The 12,427-nt window shown below is 44.9% G+C and overlaps 1 protein-coding gene and 1 long non-coding RNA gene across 2 annotated transcripts in view; one reads left to right on the top strand and one right to left on the bottom strand.

Annotated features, from left to right (window-relative positions):
* The window catches only part of fhip1aa (FHF complex subunit HOOK interacting protein 1Aa), a 141,532-nt gene that overhangs the window by 116,054 nt on the left and 13,051 nt on the right, over positions 1-12,427 (top strand). The window contains exon 10 of the mRNA XM_073042908.1: positions 4,584-4,762. Within this exon, the coding sequence (XP_072899009.1) occupies positions 4,584-4,762 (179 nt within the window). The remainder of the gene's footprint in view (positions 1-4,583; positions 4,763-12,427) is intronic.
* On the bottom strand, positions 345-7,113 carry LOC140726477 (uncharacterized). The gene is made up of 3 exons (XR_012098645.1): positions 6,783-7,113; positions 4,660-4,755; positions 345-1,598 (listed from the first exon to the last, which is right to left on the bottom strand). It is a non-coding gene; the product is annotated as an uncharacterized lncRNA (long non-coding RNA).

The raw sequence follows: 12,427 nt of genomic DNA, 5'->3' as shown, positions 1-12,427 counted from the left end.
GATAGTATCACGGCTATAGAAAGGGAGGACGCTGCAGAGGGAGTGTCCACGGAGTCAGTCTGGGTGAGAGTCAGAAATAGGAAGGGATCAATCACTGTGCTGGGAGTAGTCTATAGGCCCCCAAATAGCCCTCGGGACACTGAGGAGCAGATAAGCAGGCAGATTTTAGAATGGAGCAGGAAATACAGGATAGTAGTTATGGGTGATTTTAACTTCTCTCATATTGACTGGCACCTCCTGAGTGCAAGGGGGATAGATGGGGCTGAATTTGTCAGGTTTGTTCAAGAAGGATTCCTGACACAGTACGTGGACCGGCCGATGAGAGGAGAGGCTATACTGGATCTAGTTCTGGGTAATGAACCTGGTCAGGTGACAGTCCTCTTGGTGGGGGAGCATGTTGGTGAGAGCGACCACAACTCCCTTGGCTTCAGCATCGCTATGGAAAGGGATAAAATCAGATGAAATGGTAAACTGCTTAACTGGGGAAGGGCTAACTTTGAAGGGATGAGACAGGAACTAGCGAGAGTAAATTGGAAACAGATGTTCAAAGGGGAAAGCACAGAAGTAATGTGGGAGAAGTTTAGGGACCACTTGAGCTGGGTTCAGGATAGATTTGTCCCACTGAGGCAAGGAAAAAATGGTAGGAAAAGGGAACCGTGGCTGACGAAACACGTGAGGCAACTCGTCAAGAGGAAAAAGATTCAGATTCAGTTTATTGTCATTTAGAAACCACAAATCCAATGCAGTTAAAAAGTGAGACAACGTTCCTCCAGAATGATATCAGTAAAGCACATGACAAAACAGACTACACCAAAAAATCCACATAACGTTTGGCAATCCCCAGTCCAGAGTCCAGAGAGGCTGCTGCGTATTAATATCGCGCTACCGTCTTAGCGCGTTCCCCGGAAAGGAGCTCCAAATCCACCAGACAAAACAAGACCAAAAACTAAAGCTACAAGACCTGCACAAAACCACATAATTACAACAGTGCAAACAATAGCATAATTGATAAAAAACAGACTATGGGCACAGTAAAAATAATCCAAGATGTTAAAGGACTGTAAGTTCAAAAGAAATCACCACACAGTTTCCACAAGTCCTCAGGGTCCCGACAGACTCGCCATCCCACGCCAGCGGCAGAAGGGAATACCCCCGCTATGGACTTCCACGGCGCCGCCCGACTCAGCCTCGCAGACGCAGCACACAATGGAAGCTCTGTCGAAACCAGCCTCGCAGACGCAGCACACACCGAAAGCGACCTGACCGCAGCGGACTCCGAGTCCTTCGAACCTCCAAGCCGACGACCATCCCCTCCGGCACAGCTTCTCCGAGCACCATCCTCTGCCGAGCATATTACGACGGCCCCACCAACGGCCATCGGCAACGCGACCCCGAGGACTGGGGGCCTGTTCTTCCCAGCAGAGTCCCGGACCTCACAGCAGCAGCAGCAACGAAGAAGGTCTTCCTGGAATTTCTCGATGTTTCTCCGTGCTTCCACGTCCATTTTCAATCGATTATGATTGCGCACGGCACCCCACTTCACAAATAACAGATAATCAGCTCCGGAGTGGCCACTGCAAGCTGCATCGCACCGCCATCTTGGAAGCAAATGTTAGATATAAGAAGCAGGAAGTAGGAGGGGCTCATGAGCAATATAGGGTAGCCAGGAAGGAGCTAAAGAAAGGACTTAGGAGAGCTCAAAGGGGGCATGAGAAAGCCTTGGCATGTAGGATTAAGGAGAACCCCAAGGTGTTCTATGCGTATGTGAAGAATAGGAAGATGACGAGAACAAAGGTGGAACTGCTAAAGGATAAAGAGGGCAACATGTTCCTGGAGGTGGAGGAGGTTGGAGAGGTCCTAAATGAATACTTTGCTTCAGTATTCACAAGTGAAAAGGATCATTGATCAGGGTGAGGTTGAAGTAGAGCAGGCCTGTGTGCTGCACAATGTGGAGATTGCGGAAGAAGTAGTGCTGGATCTTCTTAAAAACATCAAGATTGATAAATCCCCAGAGCCGGATATGATACACCCCAGGTTGTTGTGGGAACTGAGAGAAGAGATCGCTGGAGCATTAACCATGATCTTTGAATCCTCTTTGGCTGCAGGGGAAGTGCCGGAGGACTGGAGAATGGCAAATGTAGTTCCCTTGTTTAAAAAAGGTAATAGAGTGAAACCTGGGAACTATAGACCGGTGAGTCTTACGTTGGTGGTCTGCAAACTATTGGAAAGGATTCTTAAGGATAGGATCTACGAGCATTTGGAGAAGTACAGTCTACTCATGGATAGTCAACATGGCTTTGTGAAGGGAAGATCGTGCCTCACGAGCCTGATTGAGTTTTTTGAAGAGGTAACTAAAGAAATTGATGAGGGTAGGGCAGTAGATGTGGTCTACATGGACTTTAGCAAAGCATTTGACAAGGTCCCTCACGAGAGACTCATCCAGAAAGTCATGAGGCATGGGATAAGTGGAACCTTGGCTGTTTGGATAAATAATTGCCTTAAAGGAAGAAAGCAGAGGGTAGTTGTGGAAGGAAAGTATTCTGCCTGGAGGTCGATGACTAGTGGAGTGCTGCAGGGATCTGTCCTGGAACCCCTGCTATTTGTGATTTTTATAAATGACCTGGATGTAGAGGCGGAGGAATGGGTGAGTAAGTTTGCGGATGACACGAAGATTGGAGAAGTTGTGGATGGAGCTGTAGGTGGTTGAAAGTTACAAGACAGGCTGCAGAGTTGGGCAGAAAAATGGCAGATGGAGTTCAATCCGGACAAGTGTGAGGTGATGCATTTTGTAAGGACAAACCAGAAGACTGAGGACAGGATTAATGGTCAGTTACTTAAGAGTGCGGATGAACAAAGGGACCTTGGGGTTCAAATCCATACATCCCTCAAGATCGCTGCACAGGTTGATAGGGTAGTTAAGAAGGCCTATGGGATGCTAGGCTTCATTAATAGGGGGATTGAGTTCAAGAGTAGAGAGGTCATGTTGCAACTCTACAAATCTCTGGTGAGACCGCACTTAAGAGTATTGTGTTCAATTCTGGTCACCTCATTATAGGAAGGATGTGGAAGCTATGGAGAGGGTGCAGAAGAGATTTACCAGGATGTTGCCTGGTTTGGAGAACAAGTCATATGAAGCAAGGTTAGCAGAGCTGGGACTTTTCTCTTTGGAGTGTAGAAGAATGAGAGGGGACTTGATAGAGGTCTACAAGATTATGAGAGGCATTGATAGGGTGGATAGTCAGTACCTGTTTCCCAGGGCACCAATAGCAAACACCAGAGGGCATATGTACAAAATTAAGGGAGGGAAGTTTAGGGGAGACATCAGGGGTAATTTTTTACACAGAGGGTTATGAGTGCCTGGAATGACGGTGGAGGCTAAAACATTAGGGGTATTTAAGAGCCTCTTGGACAGGCACATGGATGAAAGAAAAATGGAGGGTTATGGGGTAGTGTGGGTTTAGTACTTTTTTTAAGGATTATATGGGTCGGCACAACATGGAGGGCTGAAGGGCTTGTACTGTGCTGTAGTGTTCTATGGTTCTAAAACAAGGATAAAATCAATGGTAAATGTATCTTGGTGTGGGCAAATGTGAGGGCATCCTCTTTGGATTGTCAGAGGATCAAAACAAGCACTTTCTAAATGGTGAAAAGCTTGGGAGATGGGATTCTGTGTACACATCAAACGGTGTGAATAAGTACAGAAAATAAATATTTTATTTATATCTGGATGAGTGGAGTACACAGAATAAAATTCAATCTTATCTAGAGCATGCTTGGAAACAGTCTTATCTAGAACGTGTTTGGAGTTGGTCTTATCTAGAACACGTTAATACTTCTGTGAGCATAGTAGATTCACTAAGAGTGAGTGAGTGTTATGCAGGTACACCAGAAAGATCCTTGGACTGCAGTAGTTAAGTTCCAAAGAGGGATCACACAAACTAGGAATAAAAGTAGAATATGTGCAGAGGGAAACAGGTCTTCAGATCAATGTCCCTTTGTCAGAGGTTAGATGGAATAGAGTTCTGATAATCCTAAAATGCTCACCTTGCTTTTCTCACAGATGCTGCCTGACATGATATGTTGAGTTTTCCATCTGTTTTTGTCTTTATTTCAGATTACATCTACAATATTTTGATTTTGTATCACACAAATAGGATTTATTCTGTGGAATTTAGAAGCTGAGGAACTATTTGGTTGAAATTTAAGTTATTGAGGGGAATCAAACAAGGTAAAGGGAGAAATCATCTTGATTGTGTAATGTAGAAATCATGGGGTGTAGTCACAACTTTCAGGAGCAAAGTTTGGAAATGCAAAGGGTGATGAAAATTTGGAACTCTCTTCTGCAAACACCATTTAATGCAAGATTAATAATTTTAATCCTGGGATTAGTAACCAACAGTATAAGTGAATATGGGGGAAGGCCTGGTAAATGGGAATTGTGTCAAAGATCATCCATGATCTTGTTGAATTGTGAGATTGACTTCAGAGGCTAATAGCTGATAGCTGCATGTTCTTGACAGTCAAGAAGTTAACATGGGCATTAGCAGGATGTGCCGTGACTCATTTTCACTTTCTGTTTACAGGACCATTCATTAGCGTTTTATTATCTAAGATGGAGAACATGATTGAAAATGAACTACACGTCAACTTGCTGCTGACCGGGATTGTTGCCCAATTGGCTTGCTATCCACAACCTCTCCTCCGTTCATTCTTGCTCAACACCAACATGGTCTTCCAGCCCAGCGTACGCTCACTCTATCAGGTACAACAAACAGATCTTCAGTCAGCGAGGTTTACAATTCAGAACAAAGAGCAGTCTTTGAAACAAAACACAATGGTATGCTTTGACCTGATTTTGTATTAGAAATTTTTTCTCACTGATTGCAATGAAGGTGCTCTGGAAGGCATTGCTTGTCAAGGTATATCTGCGGGATTTTTGACCAGAAAGCTCAGCACATCTCAGGGCCTCGGGGACAGGTGGGAGCTGGCTTCAGTAACCAAGCTGCTACTTGAAGATTTGCTCCAGGTAACTGTGATCAAGAGTGGGGATGGAAGCAAGTGCAGTGGCTTGTTTTCCCCAGGAAATTTGGGGCCAAGAAGTTCTATTTGCATTATGTGGGATGCCTGGATATTTTTAAACACTTGCTTATTTCAGTTCTGGAAATTGATCAATTTTTTTCATACAAGTCAAAAGTTAGTGACTTTGCCTATTTTAGTTTCCTATTTACTGGTGAATCTAGGTCATGTCGGCGGTTTTCGTCCACAACCATTTAATGTACTTATTCTGACAGCAACTTCTATGCTAATGCCCTTTCTCTGGTATCAAAAAGACACTAGGCCCCAGGCAGTTTGATGTACGAATGAGCCTGCTGCACTTGAATTCTCTACAGGAGATCATTTCATGGCTCGGGTGGTGTAACAAACACTATGTATACTGTAGAATAAATCTTTTCACAGAAGCCATTCACCTGAGCCTTGACTATTTAGCCATCTAGGCTGAAGACACTGTTACCCTGAACTTACCAGTGTCCAGGCGGTGTTGGCTGATGTGTGTCATACGTGACTATCAGCTCTAGCAGATGTCTCTGTTCACTAAGCAAGGGAAAATGTGTTTTTGCTTGTTTCCTCTTGAACAGACACTATCGCCTGGGCATTGGAGCAGGCTTCTTAAAGGTCAGAGAAAGACAATCTGCACTTATGGTGTTTCGGACACCCCTTCTGAGTGTATTGCACTGAGTTCAGAGTAAGCTCTTACTTTTTTTAAGGACACACAAGATATGAGACTTTATGCCAATTCGTATCTTTGGAAAATCTATTCTGGGCCATGGAGTAATTTGCAGAAGGAATATACAAACACAGTGGGCATAACTTGGGCCAGCAAGAAGTGCTGATGAGTTCACAACTTTTTGATAGTTATTTGCCAGAATCCGTGTTATTACTTCATAACTGCTTGAACACCAGACCAGTGAAGAAGTCTTGTGAGCTTAAGAATCATACACAGAATGAGCAGAATCAACAGTTAACCTTTAACCAGGCTGTAGGTTACAAGTTCAATATAATATCAGCAAATAAAATGTACAGCCATTTCCAAAGACTTCAGTTGTTTCCAAGGATTATGGCTGCTCATCTGGACTTCAAAATCCCTTCATGACGCAAACAACTATTATCCAGGCCTGACTTTCAACAAGTTCAGCCTGAGCTTCCTCGAAATAGTAGCACGGAATTTTCTGCTGATAGAAATAACGGAGGAACTATCACAAGCTCAGGAAACCAATAGTTCAGCTTCCTTGCACTGATTACCTCTTACACATATTGCACATAGCTCAAGCTCATCTTGCAACCTTTGTGCTTCCTCGCTGGAGAACACACATTTAAACAATGGGTTCTATCCTCTGGGCGCCTGCATTCAGTCACATTCAACAAGTGAGTGCTGAAAGGTCAGGAGAGCGGGGGAATAAGCTGTCAGCGCAAGTGGGACATCTGAGCTTGATTTCAACTTTTTAGGAGAAGTTTGGATGGGTACATGGATGGCAGGGGTATGGAAGGCTATGGTGCAGGTGCAGGTCGATGGGAGTAGATGGTTTAAGTGGTTCGGCACAGACTAGATTGGCTGAAGGGCCTATTTCTTTTCTGTGTCGCACAGAATCAGATTTATTATCAGTCTTTTATTACATCAAATTTATTGTTCTGTAGCAGCAGTACAGAACAAAGACACAAAATCACTATTAAATAAATAGCACAAAAAAAAGGAATAATTAAGTAGTAATGGACCGTTCAGAAACCTGATGATGGAGCAGTGGAAGTAGTCGTGAATCGCTGAGTATGGGTCTTCAGGCTCTGGTACCTCCTCCCTGACAGTAGTAACAAGAAGAGGCCGTATCAATGTCCTTAATGATGGGATCCGTCTTCTTGCGGGAGCACCTCTTTAAGATGTCCTCAATGGTGGGGAGAGCCACGCCCATGATGGAGATGGCTCAGCTTCCAACCCTCTGCAGCTTCTTGCGATTCTGAGCGTCGGAGCCTCCGTATCAGGCAGTGATGCAGCCAGCAGAATGCTCTCCACTCTCCATCTTGTAGTAGCATCTGCAACCATCCACCACCTATCCTTCTCCTGGCACTGGAAAATTTTAGGTAAAAAAAAAATTATTAACATTAATGCCAAACCGTTAAGAATCAGATTCACCTTTAATATCTCTGGCATACATTATGAAATTTATTGTTTTTGTGGCAGCAGTACATTGCAATACAAGATGATGGGAAATGTAATATTTAAACATAAATACCTGGCAGTGTAACACAGGCCAGCACCAACAGGGAGTGGAGGAATACTGACATCCTGAGAAATGACAGCGCAATGCCAGTAGATTAAAGAAGATTTAATCGACTATGTGCTTTCTGACCCAGATTCTACTGCTGCCATCAAATCTCCAGATGTTTGATTAAATTCTAAATGGCAATAGTTTGTTCTCTGTAAGCAAGTAAGTTCTGATGGTTGTGACGTTTCTGATCTGGGAGAGAAAAGCAGTCCTCTACTCTGTGTAGCTAGATCCTCCATTGAGACTGGATGAACAGGATTCTCAAGTCAAGTCAAGTCAACTTTTATTGTCATTTCGACCATAACTGCTGGTACAGTGCATCGTAAGAATGAGACAATGTTTTTCAGGACCATGGTGTTACATGACACAGTACAAAAAACTAGACTGAACTATGTAATAAAAAAAAACAGAGAAAGCTATACTAGACTACAGACCTACACTGGACTGCATAAAGTGCACAAAAACAGTGCAGGCATTACAATAAATAATAAACAGGACAATAGGGCAGTAAGGTGTCAGTCCAGGCTTTGAGTATTGAGGAGTCTGATAGCTTGGGGGAAGAAACTGTTACATAGTCTGGCCGTGAGAGCCCAAATGCTTCGGAGCCTTTTCCCAGACGGCAAGAGGGAGAAGAGATTTTATGAGGGGTGCATGGGGTCCTTCATAATGCTGTTTGTTTTGCAGATGCAGCGTGTAGTGTAAATGTCCGTGATGGCGGGAAGAGAGACCCTGAAGATCTTCTCAGCTGACCTCACATTCCGCTACAGGATCTTGCGATCCGAGATGGTGCAATTTCCGAACCAGGCAGTGATGCAGCTGCTCAGGATGCTCTCAATACAACCCCTGTAGAATGTGATGAGGATGGGGGGGTGGGAAATGGACTTTCCTCAGCCTTCGCAAAAAGTAGAGGTGCTGTTGGGCTTTCTTTGCTATGCAACTGGTGTTGAGGGACCAGGTGAGATTCTCCGTCAGGTGAACACCAGGAAATTTGGTGCTGTTAACAATCTCTACCGAGGAGCTGTTGATATTCAGCGGGGAGTGGTTGCTCCACGCCTTCCTGAAGTCAAAACCATCTCTTTTGTTTTGTTCACATTAAGAGACAGGTTGTTGGCTCTGCACCAGTCCGTTAGCCGCTGCACCTCCTCTCTGTAAGCTGACTTGTCATTCTTGCTGTTGAGACCCACCACGGTCGTGTCATCGGCAAACTTGATGATGTGGTTCGAGCTGTGTGTTGCAGCACAGTCGTGGGTCAGCAGAGTGAACAGCAGTGGACTGAGCACACAGCCCTGGGGGGCCCCGTGCTCAGTGTGATGGTGTTGGAGATGCTGCCTCTGATCCAGACTGACTGAGGTCTCCCAGTCAGGAAGTCTAGGATCCAGTTGCAGAGGGAGGTGTTCAGGCCCAGGAGGCTCAGCTTTCCAATCAGTTTCTGAGGGATGATTGTGTTGAATGCTGAACTGAAGTCTATGAACAACATCCGACCGTATGTGTCCTTTTTATCCAGGTGGGTTAGGGCCAGGTGGAGGGTGATGGCAATGGTGTCGTCTGCTGAGCGGTTGGGATGATACGCAATCTGCAGGGGATCCAGTGACGGGGGCAGCAGGGTCTTGATGTGCCTCATGACGAGCCTCTCGAAACACTTCATGATGATGGATGTTAGTGCAACGGGACGGTAGTCATTGAGGCAGGTCACTGAAAACTTCTTCGGCACGGAGACAATGGTGGCGGCCTTGAAGCACGTTGGAACGGTGGCGCTGCTCAGGGAGATGTTGAAGATGTCAGTGAGAACATCTGCTAGCTGGTCTGCACATCCTCTGAGCACTCTACCAGTAATGTTGTCTGGTCCAGCAGCCTTCTGTGGGTTGACCCTGCACAGGGCTCTCCTCACATCAGCCACGGAGAGGCACAGCACCTGGTCATTTGTAGGAGGGGTGGACTTCCTCACCGCCACGTCATTTTCTGCCTCAAACCGGGCGTAGAAGTTATTCAGCACATCTGGGAGGGAGGCATCACCTGCACAGTCAGGTGATGTTGCCTTGTAATTGGTGATGTCCTGGATGCCCTTCCACATGCGCCACGTGTCGCCGCTGTCCTGGAACTCCCGCTACTTCCATTAGCTGCTCCACGTCTTGGCAGAAAGGTCCACATCACTTGCAGACTGGAAACAATGCAGCTCTGGGGCACACAAAATCACGTGAGAAACTGGGGATGGACACCTCCCTTTCATGCCCCCACTTACATTCTGTCAGGCAAACCAGACAGTGCACTTAATACTTCAACAGGCACCTGTACTGGACCAACGAAGTATACGCCCCTGTTGTAGTCCTCATTAAGGCCCTTTAGTGTTGATAGACAACCTTCCCTTCCGAGATGTTTCCGTCTGGTCAGTCAGCAGGACGCAAGTACCGGGTGTCTCTCCACCTTGCACCGCCGATATCTGAGGAAAGTCAGGCTGAATAGAAGATTGCTTGCCTGGGATACCTAACTCTTCCAGAGAACTGTAACATGAGTGACAGCGACAGCCTTCTGACCTGCTGCAATTCTGGGATTGCGGGGCTCGCCCTCCTGGTGATCGCTTCTGTCACTTGAATCAGAATCAGGTTTACTATCACGGGACATGTCATGAAATATGTTGTTTTGAGGCAACAGTACATTGCAATACGTTATTTTAAAAATTAAATTACAATAAAAAATATATACTATACTGTGCAAAAGTCTTAAACCCTCCCCTCTCCCTTCCGCTTTTCCCAACCATAATTTCCCTCTCCCTGCCCCCTTCCTACTCTCAGTCCACAAAAGGGACCTAGTATATCATCACTCATGTATGTCATGATTGTTTCTTGTGGCAGCGGTATGGGGCAATTCATAAAATTACAGTAATGTGCCAAAATCTTAGGCACCCTCGCGATACATACGTGTCTAAGACTTTTGCACAGTATACACAGTGTGTGTGTGTGTGTGTGTGTAAATTTAAATAATGAGAGCAAAAAATGAAAAATAAACTGGGGTGTTTATGGGTTCATTGTCCATTCAGAAATCTCATGGTGCAGGGGAAGAAGCTGTTGCTAAAGTATTGAGTGTGTGTCGTTGTGTCCCTGTACCACCTCTGTAATGTTAGCAATGTGAAGAGGGCATGTCCTGGCTGGTGGGGGTCCCTAATGACGGATACTGCTTTTTGAGCCATCCCCTTTTGAAGATGTCTTCAATACTGCGGCAGCTAGTGCCCATGACGGAGCTGGTTGGATTTGCAGCTTTTTCTTGTCCTTTGCAGTGGCCCCACCATTCCAGATGATAATGCAACCAGTTAGAATCCTCTCTCCATGGTACATCTGTAGAAATTTGCGAGTCTTTGGTGACGTATCAAGTCTCCTCAAATCCTGACTGAAATATCGCTGCTGTTGTGCCTTCTTTGGCATTGCATCAATGTGTTGGGCCCAGGATAGATCCTCAGCAATGTTGACACCTAAGAACTTGAAACTGCTGATCCCTTGATAAGGACTGTTGTGTGCTCCCTCGACTTCCCCTTCCTGAAGTCCACAAACAATCCTTGGTCTTACTGATGTTGAGTGCAAAGTTGTTGCAGCAACGCCACTCAACCAGCTGATCTGTCCCACTCCTGTACACCTCCTCCTCATCGCCCTCTGAAATTCCGCCATCACTAGTCATCTCAGCGCCATATTTATAGATAGCCTGGCCACATAGTCGTGGGTGTAGAGAGAGTAGAGCAGTGGGGCTGAGCACGCATCCTTGACGTGCAGCAATGCTGATCGTCGGCAAGGTGGAGATGTTATTTCCGATCTGCACAGACGGTGGTCTCCTGATGAGGAAGTCAAGGATCCAATTGCGGAGGTAGAGAGGCCCAGGTTTTGGAGCTTGTTGATTAGTACTGGGGGTATGATGGTGTGGAATGCTGAGCTGTAATCCACAAACAGTGGCCTGACGGAGGTATAATTGTCCAGGTGATCCAAGGCTGAGCGGCGAGCTAGTGAGATTGCATCTGCTGTAACCGATTGTGGCATTAGGCAAATTGCAGCTAGTCAGGCAACTTTAAAAATAATTTTCAGCTTTCAAGTTCAAGTGCTGTAATGTAGGTCTCCATTAGAAAATATTCACTTAACACATCTTCACGAAAATAAACAATTTAATTTGTCACTTTAAAAAAGAGTTCCCTTTTCTATAGTAAATTACAGGAACACATTTGAGGACTTTTTCAAACACAGATTCATGAAAATGAGTAGAAATCAATAATCTTTTTGGGTTAATAGGAAGGAATCTGAAATAAACAAATTCTCAAGCACTTGGCCTTTTCAATCTGGCAACAGTATCCATTTGAGAAATGTTCATGTCAGCTTCAGCTTGTGTAAACAAGTGCAGTCTGCATTTGATCTTTTGCATCCTCATCAAAGAATGTTGACTAGTTTCTGACTTTTCTTACCATTCATAGTACCTGGCAATCCTCCTTAAAGTCAAAGGTTTACTGTTCCTACTGAAGGAAGAAAGTTTGATACCTTAAAGACCGGACCTGCTTTCAGGTTTTGACTATGGCCCTTTAAGTTTTCAAAACTAATTTGCAAGGTACTGAAGAATGTTGAAACATTCTGGGTGTGTAATAGAGACAACTGATCTCATTGTATTTTAACAGTAGGAAGTACCCAGTTCTATTGATAGTGAGCTCCCAATCTTGGTATACAGTTCAAATCTTTTGAAGCTACGTTCAACTTTAATGTATTTATTGCCCTTTGTTTTAAGATATTCTGTTTGATTTCTGAATCACACCAGAGCCTAATCAAGCAAGGTGCATCCTACATGAATAAGTTCATAGTACAGATCACTGGCTAGCTAGTAATTGGGAGAGGAAACACCTTTACCGGCTGGGAAACCTGTTATCCATTGTTGTTTGGCTAAATCAACACTGGTTAAGAATCAACTTACCATTCCTTTTACTGCACCTGGTCAGGAGTCACAATGATTTATTAATTGTGTTCTGTGGGGCAAACCCTCAGAAGTGGATGGTCAAATTAAGATGTTGGCATTGTACTAAAAATAGTGGATACAGCCCAGTCAGTCGTGGGTGAAGCTCCACCCCACAATTGAGCTCGTTTACAGGGAGC

Source organism: Hemitrygon akajei, chromosome 4, assembly GCF_048418815.1.
Source record: "Hemitrygon akajei chromosome 4, sHemAka1.3, whole genome shotgun sequence".
Taxonomy (NCBI): domain Eukaryota; kingdom Metazoa; phylum Chordata; class Chondrichthyes; order Myliobatiformes; family Dasyatidae; genus Hemitrygon; species Hemitrygon akajei.
Note: the sequence above shows the minus strand (reverse complement) of the source record. Positions and strands in the feature narration are given on the sequence as shown.